General features: G+C 38.9%; 1 protein-coding gene across 9 annotated transcripts in view; it reads left to right on the top strand.

The window, feature by feature from the left end:
• Nucleotides 1–22,340, top strand: part of ST7L (suppression of tumorigenicity 7 like) — a 103,629-nt gene that overhangs the window by 74,323 nt on the left and 6,966 nt on the right. For 7 of the 9 annotated variants that reach the window (XM_003267987.4, XM_003267989.4, XM_030824830.1 and 4 more), the window contains 2 exons: nucleotides 2,285–2,377; nucleotides 10,852–10,991. In XM_003267987.4, the coding sequence (XP_003268035.1) occupies nucleotides 2,285–2,377; nucleotides 10,852–10,991 (233 nt within the window). Of the gene's footprint in view, nucleotides 1–2,284; nucleotides 2,378–10,851; nucleotides 10,992–22,340 lie in introns of those variants that run through there. The other 2 variants (XM_030824832.1, XM_012500510.2) reach the window with 1 other exon arrangement.

The raw sequence follows: 22,340 nt of genomic DNA on the forward strand, positions 1-22,340 counted from the left end.
GTATGATTTTATTTTCTCTTATTACTTTTTATGTAGTGATGAGGTCTTGCTACATTGCCCAGGCTGGTCTTGAACTCCTGGCCTCAGGCAATCCTTCCACCTTGGCCTCCCAAAGGAGCTGAGATTACAGGCATGAGCCATCGTGCCCAACCACCTATGATTTATACTGTACTTCATGAATCATAATCAATGATTTATTAGTGTTATCACTAATTTACTCTATGACTTTGGACAAATAACTACTTCTTATTGTGGTAAAATAAAGTCTAGGCTGGGCATGGTGGTTCACGCCTGTAATCCCAGAACTTTGGGAGGCTGAGGCGGGCGGATCACCTGAGGTCAAGAGTTCAAAACCAGCCTGACCAACATGGAGAAACCCTGTCTCTACCAAAAATACAAAATTAGCCGGGCATGGTGGCGCATGCCTGTAATCCCAGCTACTTGGGAGGCTGAGGCAGGAGAATCACTTGAACCTGGGAGGCAGAGGTTGTGGTGAGCTGAGATCGCGCCATTGTACTCCAGCCTGGGCAACAAGAGCAAAACTCTGTCTAAATAAATAAATAAATAAATAAATAAATAAATAAATAAAGTCTAAATTGTTACAAAAGTTTATAGAGCCAAACACGAAAGGAAAAACAAAAACCTTATCGCAATTTTGATGACTACAGCAGACCCTTAAATAATGTTGTTTCATTCAACATTATTTCATTATAATGTTGATGAGGGGGAAAAAAAAACAGATTTCCAGCCAGGGCCATTGTCTGTGTGAAGTTTGCAAGATATTCCCATGCCTTTGTGGGTTTCCCCTTACATCCCAAAGATGTGCACATTAGGTTAATTGGTGTATCTAAATTGTCTCAGTATGAGTGAGTGTGGGGGTCTGTGTGAGTGGTATACTGGAATGGTGTCCTGTCCAGGGTGGGTTCCTGCCTTGCACCCTGGGCTGCCAGGATAGGCTCTGGCCATGCTTGACCCTGAACTAAAATAATTGGGTAAATAATGATCCTGTTTTTATGAATCTTTCTTAAACGTATGTATAGCTCACATTTATTTCAATGTTTAATATAAGAAGTGTTTTGGATCTTTATTTAGAAGTTTGGTGATGTTTTGAGACCAAGGAACTTAGCTCTTGTTTATATCAGTTAGCCTATGGTAAAATTGGTTTTATTATATGACATTTCATTTAAAGTCACAGTTTCCAAGAAGCTATTGACAACGTTAAAAATTTATGTACTTAGCTAATGGAATGGATCAATAAAGATTTCTTTTTTAATAAATCTACAGGAGTTGGTGATAATCTAGATCGGGGTGGACAAACTTCTCCTGCAAGGGGCTAAATAGTAAATATTTTAGATTTTGTGGGCCATACAGTCTTTTTCACAGCTGCTCGATTCTTGTAACATGAAAACAGCCTTAGCCAATATGTAAATGAATGGCATAACTATGTTCCAATAAAGTTTTATTTACAAAAACATAGTGGGCCAGACCTGGCCAAAGGGCCATACTTTGGTGACCCCTGATCTAGATTAAGATCTGCTCATAGGCCGGGCGCGGTGGCTCACACCTGTAATCCCAGCACTTTGGGAGGCCGAGGTGGGTGGATCACAAGGTCAGGAGATTGAGACCATCCTGGCTAACACGGTGAATCCCTGCTTCTACTAAAAATACAAAAATTAGCCAGGTGTGGTGGCGGGAGCCTGTAGTCCCAGCTACTCGGGAGGCTGAGGCAGGAGAATGGCCTGAACCCAGGAGGCAGAGCTTGTAGTGAGCCGAGATTGCGCCACTGCACTCCAGCCTGGGCAACACAGCAAGACTCCGTCTCAAAAAAAAAAAAAAAAAGATCTGCTCATAGAAAGTTTTGGTGAAACTCACATGTGAAGTTAGGAGCCATTGAAAACTATGTTAGGCTGCCAATAGTAATGGCCACAACAGTTATATACATCCCAGTTATATGAAGATTTCTGTAAGGAGCAGAATTATCAATTCTGCTTTGGAATTATCAATTGTGTTTGTAATGAGGAGACTGAAGCAAAGAAGGACCCAGCCAATCTCATCTATCACTCCCTATAGTTTTACTCCAGCCGGACTAGACCATTCACTATTATCTAAATAAATCTTATCCTTTCCCTTACTTATTCTTTTGCTTACTTTGTTTCTTGTATCTAAATGTCTCACTAAAAAAGAAAATAAAATAGTATGTGAAATTTCTATATAAATTTGTCTCCAAATATAGGATGGTAAATGAGACAGAATTGAGTATCAACACATGCTTTTTTTTCCTCAGCTTTTAGAATGATTCCACACCCGTTAGAGAAAGGACATCTATTTTACCCTTATCCCAGCTGCACAGAGACGGCTGATAGAGAGCTATTACCTAGTAAGTAAATATTTTAGTTTTCTTAAACTTAAAAGTAGTAAGTTTAGATTGTTTGTCATAGTATTCTCCATTTTAAAAGTGCCTTTGGTTGAAATTCAGGACACTGTTTAAATACTATTTTAGCCACTTCTGGGATGTAGTTGTATAATTCAATTTATTTCCTAATAATTATTGAGCAAAACCCTGTGCTAGATGCAACAAAGGACACCAAGATTAAAGATATTAACAAGAACTGTCATCTTATAAACATTTAGAAAAGAAATAATGCCAATCCTTCACAAACTCAGAAAATAAATGAGGAAGGAGTACTCCCCAAATCATTTGATGAGAGCAGTATTTTCCTGATACCAAACCAAAGACATGATATAAAAATACTATAAAACAACAGCCCTTATGAATATAGACACAAACATCTTCAACAAAATATTAGGAAACTGAATCCAGCAACATATAGAAAGGCTTATATACCATGACCAAGTGGGATTTACCTCACAAATCCAAGTTTGGTTTAACATCTGAAAATGTAATGTACCATAGTTAATAGAATAAAGCACAATAGATGCAGAAAAAGCATTTGACAAAATCTGGCTCTCATTCAAGATAAAAAGAAAAAATCTCAATAAACTACAAATTGAAGGGGACTTCCTCAACCTGATTTAAAAAAAAAATCCCTGAAAAACCCACAATTAACATTATACTTAATGGTGAAACACTGAATGCTTTCCCCCTAAGATCGGGAATAAGACAAGGATATCTGTTGTCACCACTTCTATTTAATATTGTACTAGAGGTTCTAGCCGGTGTTACCAGGCAAGAAAAAGCAATAAGAGGCACTCATTATTGGCAAGGAGGAAGTAAAACTCTCTTTATTCAAAGGTGACATGATCTTCTATGTAGGAAATCCTAAGAAATCCATAAAAATACTCTTAGAACTAATAAATGAGTTCAACAGGGTTGTAGAATATAAGATCAATATAATAAAATTAATTATATATCTATATACTAGTAACGAACAATCTGAAAATTGAATGTAGAAAACAATAGCAATCATAGTAGCAACAAAAACTACTTAGGAATAAATTTAACGAAAGAAATTTAAGACATGTACACTAAAATATTGCTGAGAGAAATTAAAGAAAAACTAAATAAATGGGGAGACATTCCATGTTGATGGATTGGAAGACCCAGTTTTATTTACTTATTTATTTATTTGAGACCAATTTGCACTCTCGCCCAGGCTGGAGTGCAGTGGCGCGATCTCAGCTCACTACAACCTCCACCTCCTGAGTTCAGGCGATTCTTGTGCCTCAGCCTCCCAAGTAGCTGAGATTACAGGTGCGTGCCACCATGCCCGGCTAATTTTTGTATTTTTGGGAGAAACAGGGTTTCGCCATGTTGCCCAGGCTGGTTGCGAACTCCTGGGGTCAAGCAATCCACCTGCCTCAGCCTCCTAAAGTGCTGGGCCTACAGGCGTGAACCACCATGGCTGGCCCCAATATTATTTAGATGACGATTCTCTCCAAATTGATCTATAGATTCAATACAATCACTATCAAAATCCCAGGAGGGATTTTGCGTGCGCGCGCGCGCGCACACACACACACACACACACACACACACACACACACACACACAGTAACAAGCTTATTCCAAAATGTATATGGAAAGGCAAAGGACCCAAACAATCTTTATGAAGAAGAACGATTTGAAAAAGAGCAGTCAAAGAAGTAGAAGGAGAACCAGAAATATGTAGGATTATGATTGCTGATAGTGTTTCAGTCTAGTTCCTGCCTTTAGGAAGCCAGACTTCTCAAAAGAACAGTCTACACTTTGTGTCTCAGCTACCTTATCATCTGTTCTTTTCTCTGTAAACTAGTAAATTTCTGTTTAACTTCTCTTCTTATGATTTAGCTGAGAAGCAACCATGCCGAAGGCTATAAACACTAGGACCATGTTTTCTTACGTGATATAAACCTGTGCTACGGTTTTTACAATACTGAGCCATTAAAACTGAAGTCTAGGAAGGAAAGTTGCAGGTTTACAACTATCAAACTTAATTAGTTGATAAGTTTAAACTGATAAATGAAAATTTAGGAGAGATTATGGCAAATTGAGTGTGCTGGTGTTTTTCTCCTAGTGTTTTTTATTTTCCTTTATCTGCTAAGTGATTTCTTCCTACTCTGAATTCTCAAATTGCTTTGTGTACTTCTTAATCTCCCCTTTTAGACTATAAACTCCTTGAAGGCCAGGATTCTCTTCTTTTTTTGTTTTTTGAGACGGAGTTTCCTTCCTTGTTGCCCTGGCTGGAGTGCAATGGTCTGATCTCAGCTCACTGCAACCTCTGCTTCCCAGGTTCAAGTGATTCTCCTGCCTCAACCTCCAGAGTAGCTGGGATTACAGGCGCCCACCACTACGCCCAGCTAATTTTTTTTGTATTTTTAGTACAGACAGGGTTTCACCACGGTGGCCAGGCTGGTCTCGAACCCCTGGCCTCAAGTGATCCACCCACCTCGGCCTCCCAAAGTGCTAGGATTACAAGTGTGAGCCACTACACCTGGCCGTTGTTCCTGTATCTCTTATAATGGTTACCATAAAAATTGGTATTCAATAAATATTGGTTGAATTAATCAAATTCATTAATTTATTCTTATAAACGTGGTTGGCACATTGTAAGTACTTAACTAAAATGCTAAATATTAGTGCCTTCTCCCTGTCACCCTATTCTGAACTCTTAGGCTGCTCACAAGGTTGATAAAAAGATGATGGACAGGCCAGGAATGATGGCTCATGTTTTTTATCCCAGCACTTTGGGAGGCTGAAGCAAGCAGATCACCTGAGGTCAGGAGTCCAAGACCAGCCTGGCCAACATGGAGAAACCCCATTTCTACTAAAACTACAAAAAATTAGCCCGGCGTGGTGGCGCATGCCATTAATCTCAGCTACTCGGAAGGCTGAGGCAGGAGAATCGCTTGAACCTGGGAGGTGGAGGTCACAGTGAGCCGAGATTGCACCACTGCACTCCAGCCTGGGCAACAGAGTGAGACTCTGTCTCAAAAAAAAAAAAAAGATGACGGACAATGTGTTAAGTGCTACACGTATGGAATATATTATAGGAAAGCTTGAGAAGGGCTGGGCACGGGGGCTCACGCCTGTAATCCCAGAACTTTGGGAGGCTGAGCTGGGCGGATCACTTGAGGTCAGGAGTTCAAGACCAGCCTGGCCAACATGGCAAAACCCCATCTCTACCAAAAATACAAAAGTTAGCCAGGTATGGCAGCTTGCACCTGTAATCCCAGCTACTCAGGAGGCTGAGGCAGGAGAATTGCTTGAACCCAGGAGGTGGAGGTTGCAGTGAGCCGAGATCGTGCCACTGCACTCCAGCCTGGGTGACAAAGCAAGAGTCTGTCTCAAAAAAAAGAAAGAAAGAAAGCTCTAGAAGGGAGGGCCTAGCTCTCTAGGAGGTCAAGAATGATTCTTAATTTTCTGACTTGGGTGACTTGGAGAATGGTAAATCTATCCTATATCAGGAGGAGCCGGTTTGGGAATAGGGGTTGGGGAAATAAGTTCAAGCTTTGACTATGTTGCCTGTGTAACATCTCATTCATATATACATACATACTTGTATATGTGTATATATGTGTACATATATAGAGATTGATATGCTTAAATATTTTCTTGTATAATCTACTTAACACATATACATACAAGTCTATATTTTCTCTCTAAATAATATGTAGGTATAGATATATTTTTAAGTTATGTATATAATGTATATTATAAGGTATACATATAATATTTATAATTAGTGAATGTTGTAGGCATAAGTAATAACAACTTCAAACTAGCTTAAACATAAATAGTAATTTGTTGGAAGAACACTGGGTTATCAGAGAACTCAAAAGCAACAATTATATTTGGACTTCATAAGGGACTAGAACTGGGGACTAGAAAGCCATTAGGATTTCCAGGAATCAGTTATTTGTATATCTCTCTGTCCCTGGCTGCTTTTTTCAGTCTTTCCTATTCTTACTTTCCTTCCTCCCCAGCCCCATTTTCTCCTTCTGTGTTCTGTCATTTCTGTTTCTCAGTGTATCCACTTCATTCTTGCATCTTTCTCTTTACAGTTTGGCTTTCCCTTCATAGACAACCATGTGGCCAAACTTGAGGCCCCTACAGCCCTCTATTTACATGTCATGAGTTCGGGCAAACAATACAGAATGAATAATATCTCAATCCCACTTTTTCTTTTCTCTTTTTTTTTTTTTTGAGATAGGATTTCACTGTCACTCAGGCTGGAATGCAGTGGCGCAGTCATGGCTCACTGCAGCCTCGACTTCTCAGGCTCAAAAGATCCTCCCCACTCTGCCTCCTGAGTAGTGGGGACCACAGGCACATGCCACCATGCCTGGCTAATTTTTGTATTTTTGGTAGAGATAAGGTTTCACCATGTTGCCCAGCTTGGTCTTGAACTCCTGAGCTCAAGTGATTTGCCTGCCTCAACAAGTGTTGGGAATACAGGTGTGAGCCACTGCACCCAGCCTCAATCCCACTTCTAAAACTTCTAGGAGGAATCAGATTTATCCAGGTGTTTATTCCTTGTCCAGTCAGCTGTAGCCTAAAGACAGGATTAGGTTGCGTAAATAAAATTGCCAACGGTCCTCATATATCTTCCTCTGTACATCTCAAAAAACAGACTTGGGAGTCATTATTTTCTAGGTAACAAAAGAAGTCCTAGGCATAAATGAAATCACTAAGGAAAACTGTATACAGTGAGAATTGAACTGAGGGTGGAACCATGGATGCACAGAAATGTCTAAGGAATGAGTGGCAGAAAGACAGTTGAAGATCCAGTGAAGAGGTTGTCAGAGAGACAGGACAATAACTAAAACTAGATATCCTAGAACTAAAAGGAAGAAGAAATTTCCAAGTGAGGAGTAATATCCAAGATAATAGGTAAGGTAAATACTAAGAAGAATCCATTGACTTTAGCAATTAAGATGTCATTAATGAGAGAAATTTTATTTTCTTTCCTAAAGTGGTGGTGGTGGTAGTTGTTCTTGTTGTCTTTCCATTTTAACAGGAACAAACATATTTAAGGCAAAAGAATGGACCTTAAATTATGGAACGTCAGTATGCAAGAGTGTATTATATTAAGCTAATACATTTAGCCTAAAATAATGCCCTCCTTTGTAAATTATTACAAAGATTGTCTAATATAAGGCCAATTTTACATAGTAATATGAATAAAATCAGGGTTGTTATGTTGTCAAAGCTATAAGCTATAAGACCAGACAGTTTATTTTTGGCAAGCCTTTATTAATTCTAACGCCATACAGGGTGCAAACTCCAGAAGGTAGGAGAGGGGGAATATGCTGGGGGGTTTTGTTTGATTATATTTTAAGTTCTTAGAGTATTTTTTTCTGTCTATGACTGTGGTAGAATGAACAAATTGTTAACAATAAGGAGTTTTAATGCCCAGGAGTACTTAATGTTTTTTGTTTTTAATTTTCCTTCAACCTTGATATGACTTCCCGCATTCTGGAATTTGCTTATGGACCTCATAAGTTCAGAGTTGAACTATTCCCCTAGTTCACATAGCTATTTAGTCGTCTTTTATGCCTTCTGATAAATTTTTCTCTACAAGCCAGTGATGAAATTTGAACTTTTGTTCCAAGGGAGTGTTTCTGTAATAGTCATCCATTATTTTGATGTATTAGCCAAACATTGACTGACAAATGAATCTACAGAAAGCAATCCAGGAAGAAATAATTAGGTCTCTCCTACAGTATAAAAATCTCATATTTTAGGAAATTTCCTCACTAAAGCTATGCAGTTTTCTACCTTATAAAGTGAGAATAATACTATCTCTTAGGGTTACTGAAAAGAATTAAATAAGCTAATATAAATTAAAGTTCTTTATAAACCATAAAATGCTATATAGGTTAGCTAATATTATTAACTTTGCTGTTTTGTATGTGTTTCCCACCTTCTTGAATACCAGGGTTTGTTTCTCTTGATTTGAAGTTGGGAAGAAGAAGAAGTTGGCCTCTCATGGCTGAGGGACAGGGCAAAGGGGATTGCTGACTGGTTCTTTGGGTGCTGAAAGCACAATGTTCTCTACAGTCTCTAATGTTTCTAACTTTTAAAACTTCCATTTTGATGTGCTTTTACTTTAATCATGGCTCAAGGTTCTGGAAATTTTCTGGATTTTTAATGAGTTTGTGTTTTGGTATATACTTTCTGAATATAGTAAAATAAAAATTAAAATATAGCTGTTGAAGGAAGCTTAGGTGTAATCTCTGTGAATCATTATGTTTTAAAAGTGAAATTTATAGCTGACCTTGGTTCAGCACAAAATTAGTCATCCCTTACTAATGCAGGATATTACATCAGAAATTCCTGGGTTAGTATCCAGCCCTAAGCGGTCAACTTCCTGGCCTAATGAAGTCCCAGAATAGCTCTCAGTTTAGCAGACATTTATTGAGCACCTACTGCATGTTAAGTACTCTAATAGGCTCATCTCAGTATTGTTATTCAAGTATTTTCAAATTTCAAATAAAATATAAATACTTGAGTATAATTGATAATGAAATATCCAATCACTAGAAAAATAATAGCTGAGTAAATGTGTAAATATGGTAAAATAAGACAAGGGACTTTATGGTCAGAATCCTAGGCCTTTGGTTTGCTAGTTTAGGTTTTTTTTTTTTTTTTTTTTTTTTGAGATAGAGTCTCACTCTGTTGCCCAGGCTAGAGTACAGTGGCATGATAATTGGCTCACTGCAACCTCTGCCTCTCAGGTTCTAGCGATCCTCCTGCCTCAGCCTCCCAAGTAGCTGTGACTACAGGTACACGTCACCATGCCTGGCTAATCTTTCTATTTTTAGTAGAGATGGGGTTTCACTATGTTGGCCAAGCTGGTCTCAAACTCCTGACCTCAAGTGATTCACCCACCTTGGCCTCCCAAAGTGCTGGAATTACAGACATGAGCAACCACACCTGGCCTATCTACTTTATTTATTTATGTATTTACTTATTTATTTTTGAGACGGAGTCTTGCTCTGTTGCCAGGCTGGAGTGCAGTGGCACAATCTCGGCTCACTGCAACCTTCGCCTCCTGGGTTCAAGCGATTCTCCTGCTCAGCCTTCCTGAGTAGCTGGGACTATAGGCGCATGTCACCACGCCCACCTAATTTTTATATTTTTAGTAGAGATGGGGTTTCACCATGTTGGCCAGGATGGTCTCGATCTCCTGACCTCGTGATCCGCCCACCTTAGCCTCCCAAAGTGCTGGGATTACAGCCGTGAGCCACTGCTCCCGTCTTACCTACTTTAGTTTTACAGTGCCTAATGAAATGCCACATATATAAACACATTAATAACTGGGTAAAATTATTAACTGATGGTTCTAGGAAATCACCAATGACATGTCTGCTTCTTTCTCCATACTAGTCTTTGAGCTCCCAAAGAACAATAATTAATAACAACTCAAGGCCAGGTGTGGTGGCTCATACCTGTAATCCCAGCACTTTGGGAGACCAAGGTGGACAGATCACTTTAGGCCAGGAGTTTGAGACCAGCCTGGCCAACATGGCAAAACCCCTCTCTACTAAAAATACAAAAAAGTAGCTGGGCGTAGTGGCCTGTGCCTGTAATCCCAGCTACTTGGGAGGCTAAGGCACAAGAGTCACTTGAACCTGGGTGGCAGAGGTTGCAGTGAGCCGAGATCGTGTCACTGCACTCCAGCCTAGGCAACAGAGCGAGACTCTTCTTCAAAAAAAAAGTAGCAACTCAAATTTATTTATTTATTTATTTAGAGACAGGTCTGTCACCCAGGCTGGAGTGCAGTGGAATGATCATAGCTCACTGCAGCCTCAAACTCCTGGGCTCCAGTGATTTTCCCACCTCATCCTCCGGAGTAGCAGGGACTACAGGCACACACCACCATGCTGGGCTAATTTTTAAAATTTTTTTAATTTTTTAAGCACTATTTTGCTCAGGTTAGTGTCGAATGCCTGGCTTTAAGTGGTCCTCCTCTTTGGCCCCCCAAAGCGCTGGGATTACAGATGTGAACCACCACCCGTGGCTGCAACTCACATTAAGCACTTAAAATGTTCATCATTACAACTCTCCATAGCAGCTTCTAGAGGGTTTAGCAACTTGTTCAAGATCACATAGCTAATAAGTGACAAAGCTTTTTTTCAAAATCACCTCAGCATGATTTTGTAATCAATGTTCTTTCCCATGATGCCATCCTGTTCCCACACCCAGCACAGTTGTCTGGCTCTTTAGATATGCTGTTGATGCTGGGATAAATAATGGATAACTGTCTTCTACCTTGCTTAGCCAGAGACTTTCCTTTTTAATTTTTTTTTTCTTTTTAGTTTTTAAAAACAGATTTCATTTGAAAAGATTAAGACTTGTTTACATGTTATTCTGAAATAAAACTGATTCTTACCTATTCTCCATTGCAGCCTTTCATCATGTTTCTGTTTACCCAAAAAAGGAGCTTCCTTTGTTCATCCATTTCACAGCAGGATTTTGCTCTTCTACAGCCGTGATAGCCATTCTCACACACCAGTTTCCTGAAATCATGGGTATTTTTGCTAAAGCTGTAAGTATGATCTCAAGGACTTGTGTAGATTATTTGTAAAACACACAAGAAACCATCTCTGATCTGCCTGTGCTAACCCATCTGAACAGTGGAAGATATTTGTTGTAAATTAAAGGAATTGATTTGTATACAGTTGCTGCCATAAATATGTCAAACATAAATTTTTGGTGATTTGAGCTACTTCTGTTGCTTAAAAGTTTAAAGAATACAATATAAGATTGTAACAATATAACATTATAAAGTTTGCTCTTATAGATCACTTTTGGTGATAAACAGCATTTGTTACTATCTTTGGTATTTTTAAAAATGCCCTATTTTGTGAACAAACCCTTTGATTTTTTTCATTTAAATGAAATCATTAGTTCTCAGAATTTGTTGAACTTCAAACTCAACAGCACAACTAGGATGGATAATAAGTACATAAGGCAGGGGAACAGATGAGACATTTGTCCCTAGGTACAGAATGTGCCTATGTCTCAAAGGTTCTCCAAGTTATTGTGTCTGCTTGTTCTTACTGACCTTCCACAGACTTGGCTATAGAACCATGTGTAGGTCTTTATTTTCATTTTTACCCTTTAGTTTTGAACTACTTCCCCATTTCCTGAACCAGTTAATATTTGAGGACTGATATTAGAGTGGGTATCCCATCACTATTTACACTTTTTTTTTTTTTTTGAGACAAGGTCTCGCTCTGTCACCCAGGCTGGAGTGCAGTGGTATGATCTCAGCTCACTGCAGCCTCCGCCTCCTGGGTTCAACAGTTCTCCTGCCTCAGCCCCCCGAGTAGCTGGGACTATAGGCACATGCCACCATGCCCAGCTAATGTTTGTATTTTTTGTAGAGGCAGGGTTTTGCCATGTTGCCCAGGCTGGTCTTGAACTCCTGGGCTCAAGTGATCTGCCCGACTCAGCCTCCCAAAGTGCTGGGATTACAGGCATGAGCTGCCATGCCCAGCAACTATTTACTTTTCTATATAAACTTATTAATGTCACTGGCTCAAAGTAAAATTAGCAAAGATAATTGCCTTTAAGTCTCCAAGCCTTTTTAAAAATGTATCTTTCTTGTACATCTTTGCATTTCTACCAGGTAGTAAGAGTTAAAACCCAAAAAGAAAATGCTGATTAATTGTATTCCCAAAAATAAAAACACTGAGAACCATGGAAAAACTAGTCCTTACTTGGTAATGTATTTTCTGTATTTTTCTCTATATGCCTCCATTCTAACTTGTTACCTCACAGTTTCTTTTTCTGCCTTAAGAATAGTTTATTTTGTGCCTTAAAGATTAGTTGGCTTTTTTCTGGCACCAGTGGTAAGAGCAGTGGTTTCCCTTTTTCCCTGAAGGTCAACCATATAATGTGTTAAGTTGCCACTGGCTGTAGGCCTAGGAGTCTGAGTCTGCACTTGATTCTGGGTCAAACTTCAAGAAGAATGACTTTCCACTGTTGTTCAGGGAGTATAGCTATTTGGTTTGGAAACTGACTATTCTATTTCTTTTTAGTGTAAAATGAACTCTTAGTGATCATACTCATAACTGTTATTTGCAATAGTGCTAATAGTTGAGTGAGTGCATCTCAAACTGAAATGACCTTACTATGTAATCTGGCATGGAATAAAAATGGCCTAGAAAGAGAATTCCATCCATTTAATCGCTGGAAAGAAAATGTGCAACTGTGTATGTGAGATCACAGGCAAGCAATGGGAGAGATGATTCTTGGATTTGTCTCAGGCAAGTGGAGTGGGAAGGAAGTGAAATAGAGCAAGGAGGGAAATCTAGAATCTGGAATAGATCTATACCAACTGTTAATAGTATATTTCCATGGGGTACAAGCTACAATTAATGTTTATAGTGTTTGCCTTTACCTAGGCAGTCACTAATGGCACCAGAAGAACCTTTACGATTATATAGCATAAGTTCCTTAGCACTCCTCTAGTAGAGACTGAGAATGAATAATTACATATTTTAAATGGAAGCTTCTTTTTCAGACCAAAAGTTATTGATATACTGCTTTTCTAGTTGATGGATAATAAGCAAGCATTTATTTTGGTATCTGTATAGGTGATGGTATATAGTGTTAAGAATGTGCCTAGTGATAAACTTTTACAACCACATTTTTATCCCTGTGGCCTTTACATGTACATTTTAAAACCCTAAAAGCTAAGTATTTACTGAAAGTTCCTGCAAAACAATATTTGTACAGGATTTCCAAAGGCAGGTTCCATTTAAGAGTTAATGGGGAATGACTGTGGTATGGGCAGTTTCCAGCTTTTTTTTCTTTTTCTTTTTTTTTTTTGAGACAGAGTCTCGCTCTGTCACCCAGACTGGAGTGCAATGGCGTGATCTCAGCTCACTGCAACCTCTGCCTTCTAGGTTCAAGCAGTTTTCCTGCCTCAGCCTCCCGCGTAGCTGGGACTACAGGCACGTGCCACAACGCCCAGCTAACTTTTGTATTTTTAGTAGAGATGGGGTTTTGCCATGTTGGCCAGGCTGGTCTCGAACTTCTGACCTCAGGTGATCAGCCCACTTTGGCCTCCCAAAGTGCTGAGACTACAGGTGTGAGCCACCACACCCAGCCAGTTTCCAGCTTATAAACACAATGTGTAGATGCCTTTATAGACAGACAAACAGCAAGGGAACTAGAGGGTTAAATTACACTTCTTCACCACTTCATAGTGTGTGCTTTATGCAGTAGGAGCATCACCATCACCCAGGAGCTCATGAAAAATGCATAACCTCAGGCACCATTCCAGACCTTCTGAATCAGAATCTGCATTTTAACAAGATCCACAGGTGATCCTATATATACATTTAAAGCTTGGAGAAACTTGCTGTACTCTACCCCCAATAAGAGGAATTTAGAACAGCTCGATAGTGCTGCCTTGTCAAGGTGGAAAAGAGGCAGCATTGCAGAGTGGTTATGAAATAGATTCTGGATACAGACTGCTTTGCTTTGAATTCTAGCCCTGAAACAATGCTGTACGACCTCGGGTAAGTTACTTAACTTTTTCTACCCTTAGTTGTAAAATGAGAATACTACTACTTCTCATGGGTTTTGGTGAGTGTTAAATGACTTTAAAATATGCAAGTGTTAGGACTATGCCTACCCGCAGTAAAAACTAGGTGAGTGTTAGCTGTTGTTGCTACCTTTATTGTCATCATCATCACCAAAGTGCAATAGTGGGAAACCCTACCCCCTTCTTGTTTAAAGGAGATATGTCCTAACAGTCAGCTCAAAACGCATTTTTCCATGCGTTTTGGAAACTGTAGTATAAATGGTGGTTGGGTATAATTTTAAAAACACTATTAGTAGGCCAGGTGCAATGGCTCTCATGCTTGTAATCCCAGCACTTTGGGAGGCCAAGGCAGGTGGATCACTTGAGCTCAGGAGTTCATGACCAGCCTGGGTAACATGGTGAAACCCCATCTCTTCCAAATATACAAAAAAATTAGCCAGGCGTGGTGGTGTGCACCTGTGGTGCCAGCTATTCAGGAGGCTGAAATGGGAGGATCGCTTGAGCCTGGGAGGTAGAGGCTGCAGTGAGCCATTATTTCACTATTGCACTCCAGCCTGGGCAACAGAGCAAGACCCTGTCTCAAAAAAAAAATACTGTAATACTATGCTTCTGGCACATTATGTGTATATGAATGTAGAAAGTGAAGAAATGTTTCAGGTTCTAGGCACTGGCAAACTACCTTGTAGAACAGAACCTGTTGGTAAGTTGCAAACTGTCTGTGTTAGCATTTCCAGTTAATTCAGATATTTGATGGCCAAATAAAGTAGAAATTGGTGAAGAATCTTTGAGACATACTTGTTCTATTTCAGAAGACAGACTTTTAAAAAATTTCCTAAATTTCTTTATTGTTATCATTGTCTCTTTCTCATCTAATATCTTTTCGTAATAGCTCACATGCCAGAGCAAATTGAGTTTGAATTTCTTAAAATGCGTTTGTTAAAAAAATTGTGTTACTGTGAGGCCAGGCACTGGAGACTGATTTTAAATAATTCTCACTGTACATCAGATTTAGAGAAATGAAACGGAATGAACTAGAATGGCTAATGGTTTTAGTGCCTCTTTTTTTTGCATGGTATAAGGCTATGTGGAATAGGCTTCATTTTTTGCAAGTTAGGATTTTTTTCCCCTGATTTTTCTCCTGGCTGAGATGAAAACCTAGTCTGACATTAGACACAGAGCAATGAAAAAGTGTTGCATAAATCCCTGGAGATGTGGAATGTGCTTATATCAGAGCTGATATTCTCTAAGGCCAGAATTCCTGAAAAAGGAAAAATTGCTTTTAAGTGGTAGGTCATTTTCTCACCTGCTTTGAAGCCTGCTGGATTAAATATGAGAGTTCAAAGTAAGGGTAGCCAGCAAACCAACTGAACTGGAATCTGATTCTGCTTATCTGAAAGGAGCTTCTTTATTTAAGAACAGCACTGCCCTCTCCTTAGAGAACCAGTCTTCTACTCTGGCCCCTTTCATTTCTCTTGCAAGAAAAGTGTTCTTCTTAGCAAGGATTGGGAGGGTGTTATCACAACAGTGAAAAGACTTAAAGATGGTCTTGGGGGTTTCACTAACTTACTGATAAACTCAGACTTGTGGTATGTGACTTTAGTGTTTTGAATTCAGAAGTGTGTTTAAATATTAAAGTCCCTAGTTGGGGCCAGCCATGGTGGCTCACGCCTGTAATCTCGGCACTTTGGGCGGCTGAGGCCTGCGGATCACTTGAGGTCAGGAGTTAGAGACCAGCCTGGCCAACATGGTGAAACCCTGTCTCTACTAAAAATACAAAAAAATTTAGCTGGGCGTGGTGGTACTTGCCTGTAATCCCAGCTACTTGGGAGGCTGAGGCAGGAGAATTGCTTGAACCTGGGAGGCGGAGGTTGCAGTGAGCCGAGATCGTGTCGCTGCACTCCAGCCTGGGTAACAGAGCGAGATTCCATCTCAAAAAAAAAAAAGTCCCTAGTTGGGTTTTAACTAAACGGGGTAAGTCTTTGCAATTTTGGCAGAAAAGGGTGTTACAGGTAAAGGTAGGAATCAGAGATTCCCAAATAAATTGTTTTAGTCCAGCAAAACTTTGTTGAAGTTTGTTTTACTGAACGCATATTGTAGCTGTGCTGTGGTGGGAATGGGCTTTGTTTCCACATATTTCTACTAATCTTTATGTGGGAAAATGTGGTTGGACATGCCAATGATGAATTTCTGAGCAACTCATAATTGGCTGGCTCCACTGTAACTAGGGCCTTACAATCTGCTTGATTAATTCTTTAAGGACTACATTAGCCAAGTTGCATGATTTCCAAAGATATAGAAGGTCAGATGTTACACTAACAAAGAACCTCTCTACAGAATGTCTCACTGGGGTTTCTTTAGTCCCTTCTCAAAAATAATTAAAATTTTTCTTCCCAAATTACATTTTTAAAAGAATAAGCAGATATAAATGCCAAGTGTCTTTTACTGAAAAGTGAACAAAACTTTTGGGAAGATTTGTCCACTATTCTTACCATTTTTTTTCAGGGAAAAGATTGATCTTCAGAACCGGGGGAGTTAATAAACAATTATAACTATATATTAATGTATACCAATTGAAAAATATATGATTTTTTAAAGGTTCTGAGTTTTCCATTATTATAACCTGTGACATGATAGTTGTATACTTCTTTATTAAATTCCTAGGGCCACATTCAGAAATTAATGATTAAAATAAATTTCTTCACTTTGTTTGAAAATGGATTACTTTCAAAGCTATGAGACTTTTTTAGTTTGTAAGAACTAATAGTTTTAAAAACATTTTGAAATGTAACTAAACCTACATTTTTGTAAAATATTCTATAACCATGCTATTTCCACAGTTACAAATCTGAGTTGTTTCCCAGAGATAATACAAATAATAAAATAAACCTATTGTGTGACAGGTCAAAATTTTTAAATGTTTACATATTTGTTCCATTGTTGGTGCATCTAAAGTATTTGGGCAGTCTGGCATATTCAATTTTAATTTTCTTTACTAACTGGGATTTTGGATCAAGAGAAAAGACGTTCTCTACCTCCTAGAAGGGTATTTCTCATGTTTCATCCTTGTTTTTCTCCTTCAAAAAGAACCACACTAAGAAATTTGTGAAATTGCTGGTATTATTATTCATCCAGATTTTCTAAACACTGAGCTCTTTTAAGGGGGAAAGAAAATAATAAAAGTTAGGAAAATGTACTTTTTTTTTTTTTTTTTTGAGACAGGGTCTCACTCTCTCACCCAGGCAGGAGTGCAGTGGTGCCATCTCGGCTCACTGAAACCTGGGCTCAAGTGATCCTCCCACCTCAGCCTCCCGAGTAGCTGGGACTACAAGTATGTGCCTCCATGCTAGGCTAATGTTTTAAAATTTTTTATAGAGATGGAGTCTCACTTTGTTGCCCAGGCTGGTCTCCAACTCCTGAGCTCAAGCAATCTGTCCACATCAGCCTACCAAAATGCTGGGATTACAGGCTTGAGCCACCATGCCCAGCCATGTCAATGTACTTATTATTATTGTTATTATTTTTGAGACAGAGTCTGCCTCTGTTGCTCAGGATGGAGTGCAGTGGCACCATCTGGGCTCACTGCAATCTCCACCTTCCTGGCTCAAACCATATGCCCACCTCAGCCTCCCAAGTAGTTGGAACTACAATATGTACCACCATGCCTGGCTAATTTTTGTATTTTTGGTAGAGACAGGGTTTCACCATGTTGGCTAGGCTAGTCTTGAACTCCTGAACTCAAGTGATCCACCCACCTGGGCCTCCCAAAGTGCTGGGATTACAGGTGTGAGCCACTGCACCCGGCCAACAATATACTTTTTAACACATGTGTATATCCCTTCCCCAGGGTTTAATTCAGTTTTAAAGTTTGTAGAAAGCATCCTTTTTTCCCGTTAACATGTGCCTGTCAAGTATGAGGTTCACAGAAGCTCTCCCAGAATTTGTTTCACATATGTTTAATCATCTTTTCCCCCCTCAAAGTGAAAATCTCATTGCTAAAGTTTAGGACATCATGTCATTAACTGCTACTGATATATTTATTGCTTAATCATTAGCACTTGGGACACGTGGAGTGCTTAGCAGTTTTTAGAAGAGCTGTGCTTAGATATTGATATAAATCACTCATTCGAAACCCATTCTCCTAGTGATATTATAATTCACAATAGGAAACACTGATCTTTGTTTTAGAAAACATCTCTATCTTGCAGACCCAGCATAGTCTTCTAAATTGGGAGAATCATGGGGTACAGAAGAAAATTATAATATTGAGGAATAGTTTTTAGCTTTTTTCTTGGTGGAGTTTGGCTCCCTTCCCCTACCAATCAAATGAACTAAATTAGTAAGGCTACATAATATATTACAATTCTAAACCAAGAGTAACTCAGACTTCAGTTAGTGCTTCATTTTTTAAAAGAGATTATACTTATATTCTCATTTATTCTTACTGGAGCCATTGGAACATAGACTTACTGAAACCATGGGAACATTATAGATGTAAAGTTTGAGTCATCAAAGTTAAGTGATGTGCCTGAAATTACACAATTGATAAGATAGCTTATTACTTTTAGTCATGATACATACTTTTGATTTCAATAGTATATCACTTCACAACTTACACTGAAGTGAGTACAAAAGAATAAATTTCATACCAGAGATAGTAATGCTGAGGGAATAGAGAATGACAGAGTGGTGGTATCCATTGGCTTGCTAGAGAAATCTTCTTAAAAGAGTTAAATTTGGAGAAGAGTTTTAAATGAAGATGCTGATGTGGATTGTCGGGAAAATAAAAAGGGTGCTTAGATTGGAGAAATGTTTACTGCAAAGACAAGTATCAGTGGGCAAATAAGCTGCCTGGGAGTACTGTTCACAGTTTAAGTCTGTTTGATGAACTCCAGTGCTTTAAAATAAAGAATGAAAGCTGTGCATGATGGCTGACGCCTGTAATCCCAGCACTTTGGGAGGCTGAGGTGGGAGGATTGCTTGAGCCCAGGAGTTCGAGACCAGCCTGGGCAATTACAGTAGTAATTATAGTAGTAAGAGCTCATAAAAATGAAAAGTAAAAATAAAAACAAATTAGCCAGGCATGGTGGCGCACCCCTGTAGTTTCAGCTACTTAGGAGGCTGAGACAGGAGAATCATCTGAGCCCATGAGTTGGAGGTTATGGTAAGCCATAATAGCAACACCACATTCCAGCCTGGGACACAGAGCAAGACCTTGTCTTAAATAAATAGGTACATACATACATATATATGTAAATTAATTACTTAAAAATAAGGAACGCAGCCGGGCATGGTGGTTCACACCTGTAATCCCAGCACTTTGGGAGGCCAAGGCAGGCGGATCATGAGTCAAGAGATCAAGACCATCCTGGCCAACATGGTGAAACCGCGTCTCTACTAAAAATACAAAAATTGGCTGGGCGTGGTGGCGTGTGCCTGTAGTCCCAGCTACTTGGGAGGCTGAGGCAGGAGAATCACTTGAACCCAGGAGGCAGCGGTTGCCGTGAGCCAAGATCGCGCCACTGCACTCCAGCCTGGCAACAGAGTGAGACTCCATCTCAAAAAAAATAAAAATAAAATAACGCACATATGCTTTTCTTTTAAACTGATTCATTCCAATGTGATTCCTCTTGCTAGTTAGCTACTTAAGAAAGAATGCCGCTTGGTCATTTACATTGCATACCCACGTTACTGCATAAAGGACTTCAGCCTCTCTAAGTGCTTAAAATGTACAATAATACTAAAGAAACAGCCCTGGTTTGTAATGATTCAGAGGGAATTTGACTCTCAAGTTACTTTTTTAAAGTTTTAATATGAAGTATAAATGTGTACCTTATGTTTCAATATCAGTCTTCTTTCAAAATCAAAGGGCAAGTTTGTGAAGGATTATAGGGGAAAGATAAACTAAACATAATAAACTTTTGGTCTAAAATATCGTAATCTATAAGTTTTTTCCCTAAAGTAGGAATTTTAGGTAGCAGAGGCACTTCTAGTAATTTTATCAATAGGTAGGAAACTTGGGTGTGTTCCTTAATGCTCATGAGGCCTCAATAAAATATTGGGTTTTAATTGGATGTCCTATCTGAATTTGAGGAAATCATAAAATTATCTTTGTTCTGTAATAACATTAAGATTGTCTTAGGTCCGTCTTGACAGTAGCCAGCTTCAAGAAGAGAAATTATTTGGGATTCAATAATACGTAACAAAATTAAGAGTAGGATATTCAGAGAATGCAGATCACATAATCACCTTCTGACCTCACTGTGTAATTTCAAGCATTCTAGAAATAAAACATGTATGTACTGTTCAAAGTGTAGAAAAGGGCTATGTTTCCTTTAAACACCCTTGCAGATGACCAACGTGACAGAGAGAGAAAGATGCAGCTTAGGGGACAGTTGGAGAAGGGAGCACATTCCCACACTCTTTGTTAGGAACATGCCAGCTCTTGTCTTCATTTATTCAATATGCTGCAGTCCCAGTTTCTTTCTGAAGCCAGAGTTCATGCTTTTACTCCCAGGTAGCAGCAGCTTTACAATTACATTTTAATCCGACAGTGTTGTTAGACTCCTATCAAGAGTACAGCCACAGCTGTTCTTGGCAGGCAAATACATTGCTGGTTTTCCTTCAGTCACAGTGAGATAGAAAAATGTTCTCTGTCTAGGGTGTGGACGAAGGCACTTTACTAATCTTATGCATAATTCATCCTTGGTTGCTGGGGCACTCAAAGTTGAAACTTTGCCCTCTGATAAAATTCAGCTGGATGTTTTTTATTTATTAGACTCTGATCCCTTTAGGGGTTTAGCCCTTATTGCGAGCCCAGGGATTCTAATTTGGCTAAGCCCTAGCTGTGAAGACTTTTCTTACTAATTTGCCCTTGGTGAATTTTAGCTCTTGTAATATCATCTTTAAAAAACAAAAAACAAAAACTGCAGTAGAACATGCAGTTCAAGAGTCCTGGATAACCTGAAAAGAGTCTTCTTTGAATGTTGGCTTATTGAATGGAAGGACTCCAATAGGGCCTGTCTTGATTTGTTTTCAAAGTTTAGATTTTTAAAGAGCCTCAGCAAATTAAAACATGGTTTTAATTGTTCTATAACATGCTAAAATATGGTAATGATTGTTCTATAACATATAACAGGTCTTTGTGTTTCAAATTCATTGGGTACCTATGAAGTATAAAATATAATCCCTGTTCATAAGTAACTCATAGTCTAGTGGTAGGGGGTTTGAGGTGGGCATGAAGATGTATTAGTGTAAGGTAGAAGCTATTGCCACAATAGATTAGTTCATCCTTGAATATTCATTTATTTGACTGGAAGGGAATGGTGAGTTATTTTCACATGGCTCCCATAAGATATAGTGACCCAAAAGGTCAATCTAGACTAATAGAGTATGCTTCCTTTCAGAAGAATTTATTTGGTAGGTCAAGCAAGAACATATAGAAAGAGATATCTTTATTCTTTTTCAAATATGTGACGTGGAGTACTTTCATCTTTATACCCAACAGCTGGAATTCATCTTTTTGTAAGCAGTGGTATTTATTATAATGTTTATATGAATAGAATTTATCAAAAAATGGAGAGCTCCACAATTCAAAATTTAAGAAATGTCTCACCTCAGATTCACAGAGTAATTGCCTTAAGACAAAAGCTCTACACTCATACATTTTATATTCCTATTTTATATCCTCTCATTCCTAATAATGACAGATTAATAAGAACTAATAGCCATCCTGGTTTTCAATATGAAACAATGTGATTTCATGTGAAGCAGAATAGAATAGTAAGAGTTAGGACCAAAATTACTTAGTTCTTTGGGCATGTGAGAGAATAGGAAAGAGCTACCCAGAATTTTCCAGAGCTCACTTGATAATGTCAAGAGCTGCAGCTGGCAGTCACTGATTCTGAAAATAGGCACACATCATGTTAATTAAAAAACTAAATAAAAGGATATTGGGATAAGGCAGTAAAATAAAGTTCCTTTTGCCCTTTCTTTATAGCTGGGTTTTGCTGATCAATTCTGCATTTTTGACAATTCTACCTCTTTACAGGGAGAATCACCAGTATTACTTTCTCTTTAAGTAACTGAAAAAATATTTCCTATCTTTATTGAGCTGTCTCATTAAAGTAACAGACTAGCTGGATCATTGGGGATATGACTTTGGGATATATGTTTTAAAATAGGCACAGAGGCTGGGTGCAGTGGCTCACGCCTGTAATCCCAACACTTTGGGAGGCCGAGGTGGGTGGATCATCTGAGGTCAGGAGTTTGAGACCAGCCTGGCCAACATGGTGAAACCTCATCTCTACTAAAAATACAAAAATTAGCCTGGTGTGGTGG

This window comes from Nomascus leucogenys, chromosome 12 (genome assembly GCF_006542625.1).
Source record: "Nomascus leucogenys isolate Asia chromosome 12, Asia_NLE_v1, whole genome shotgun sequence".
NCBI classification, from domain to species: domain Eukaryota; kingdom Metazoa; phylum Chordata; class Mammalia; order Primates; family Hylobatidae; genus Nomascus; species Nomascus leucogenys.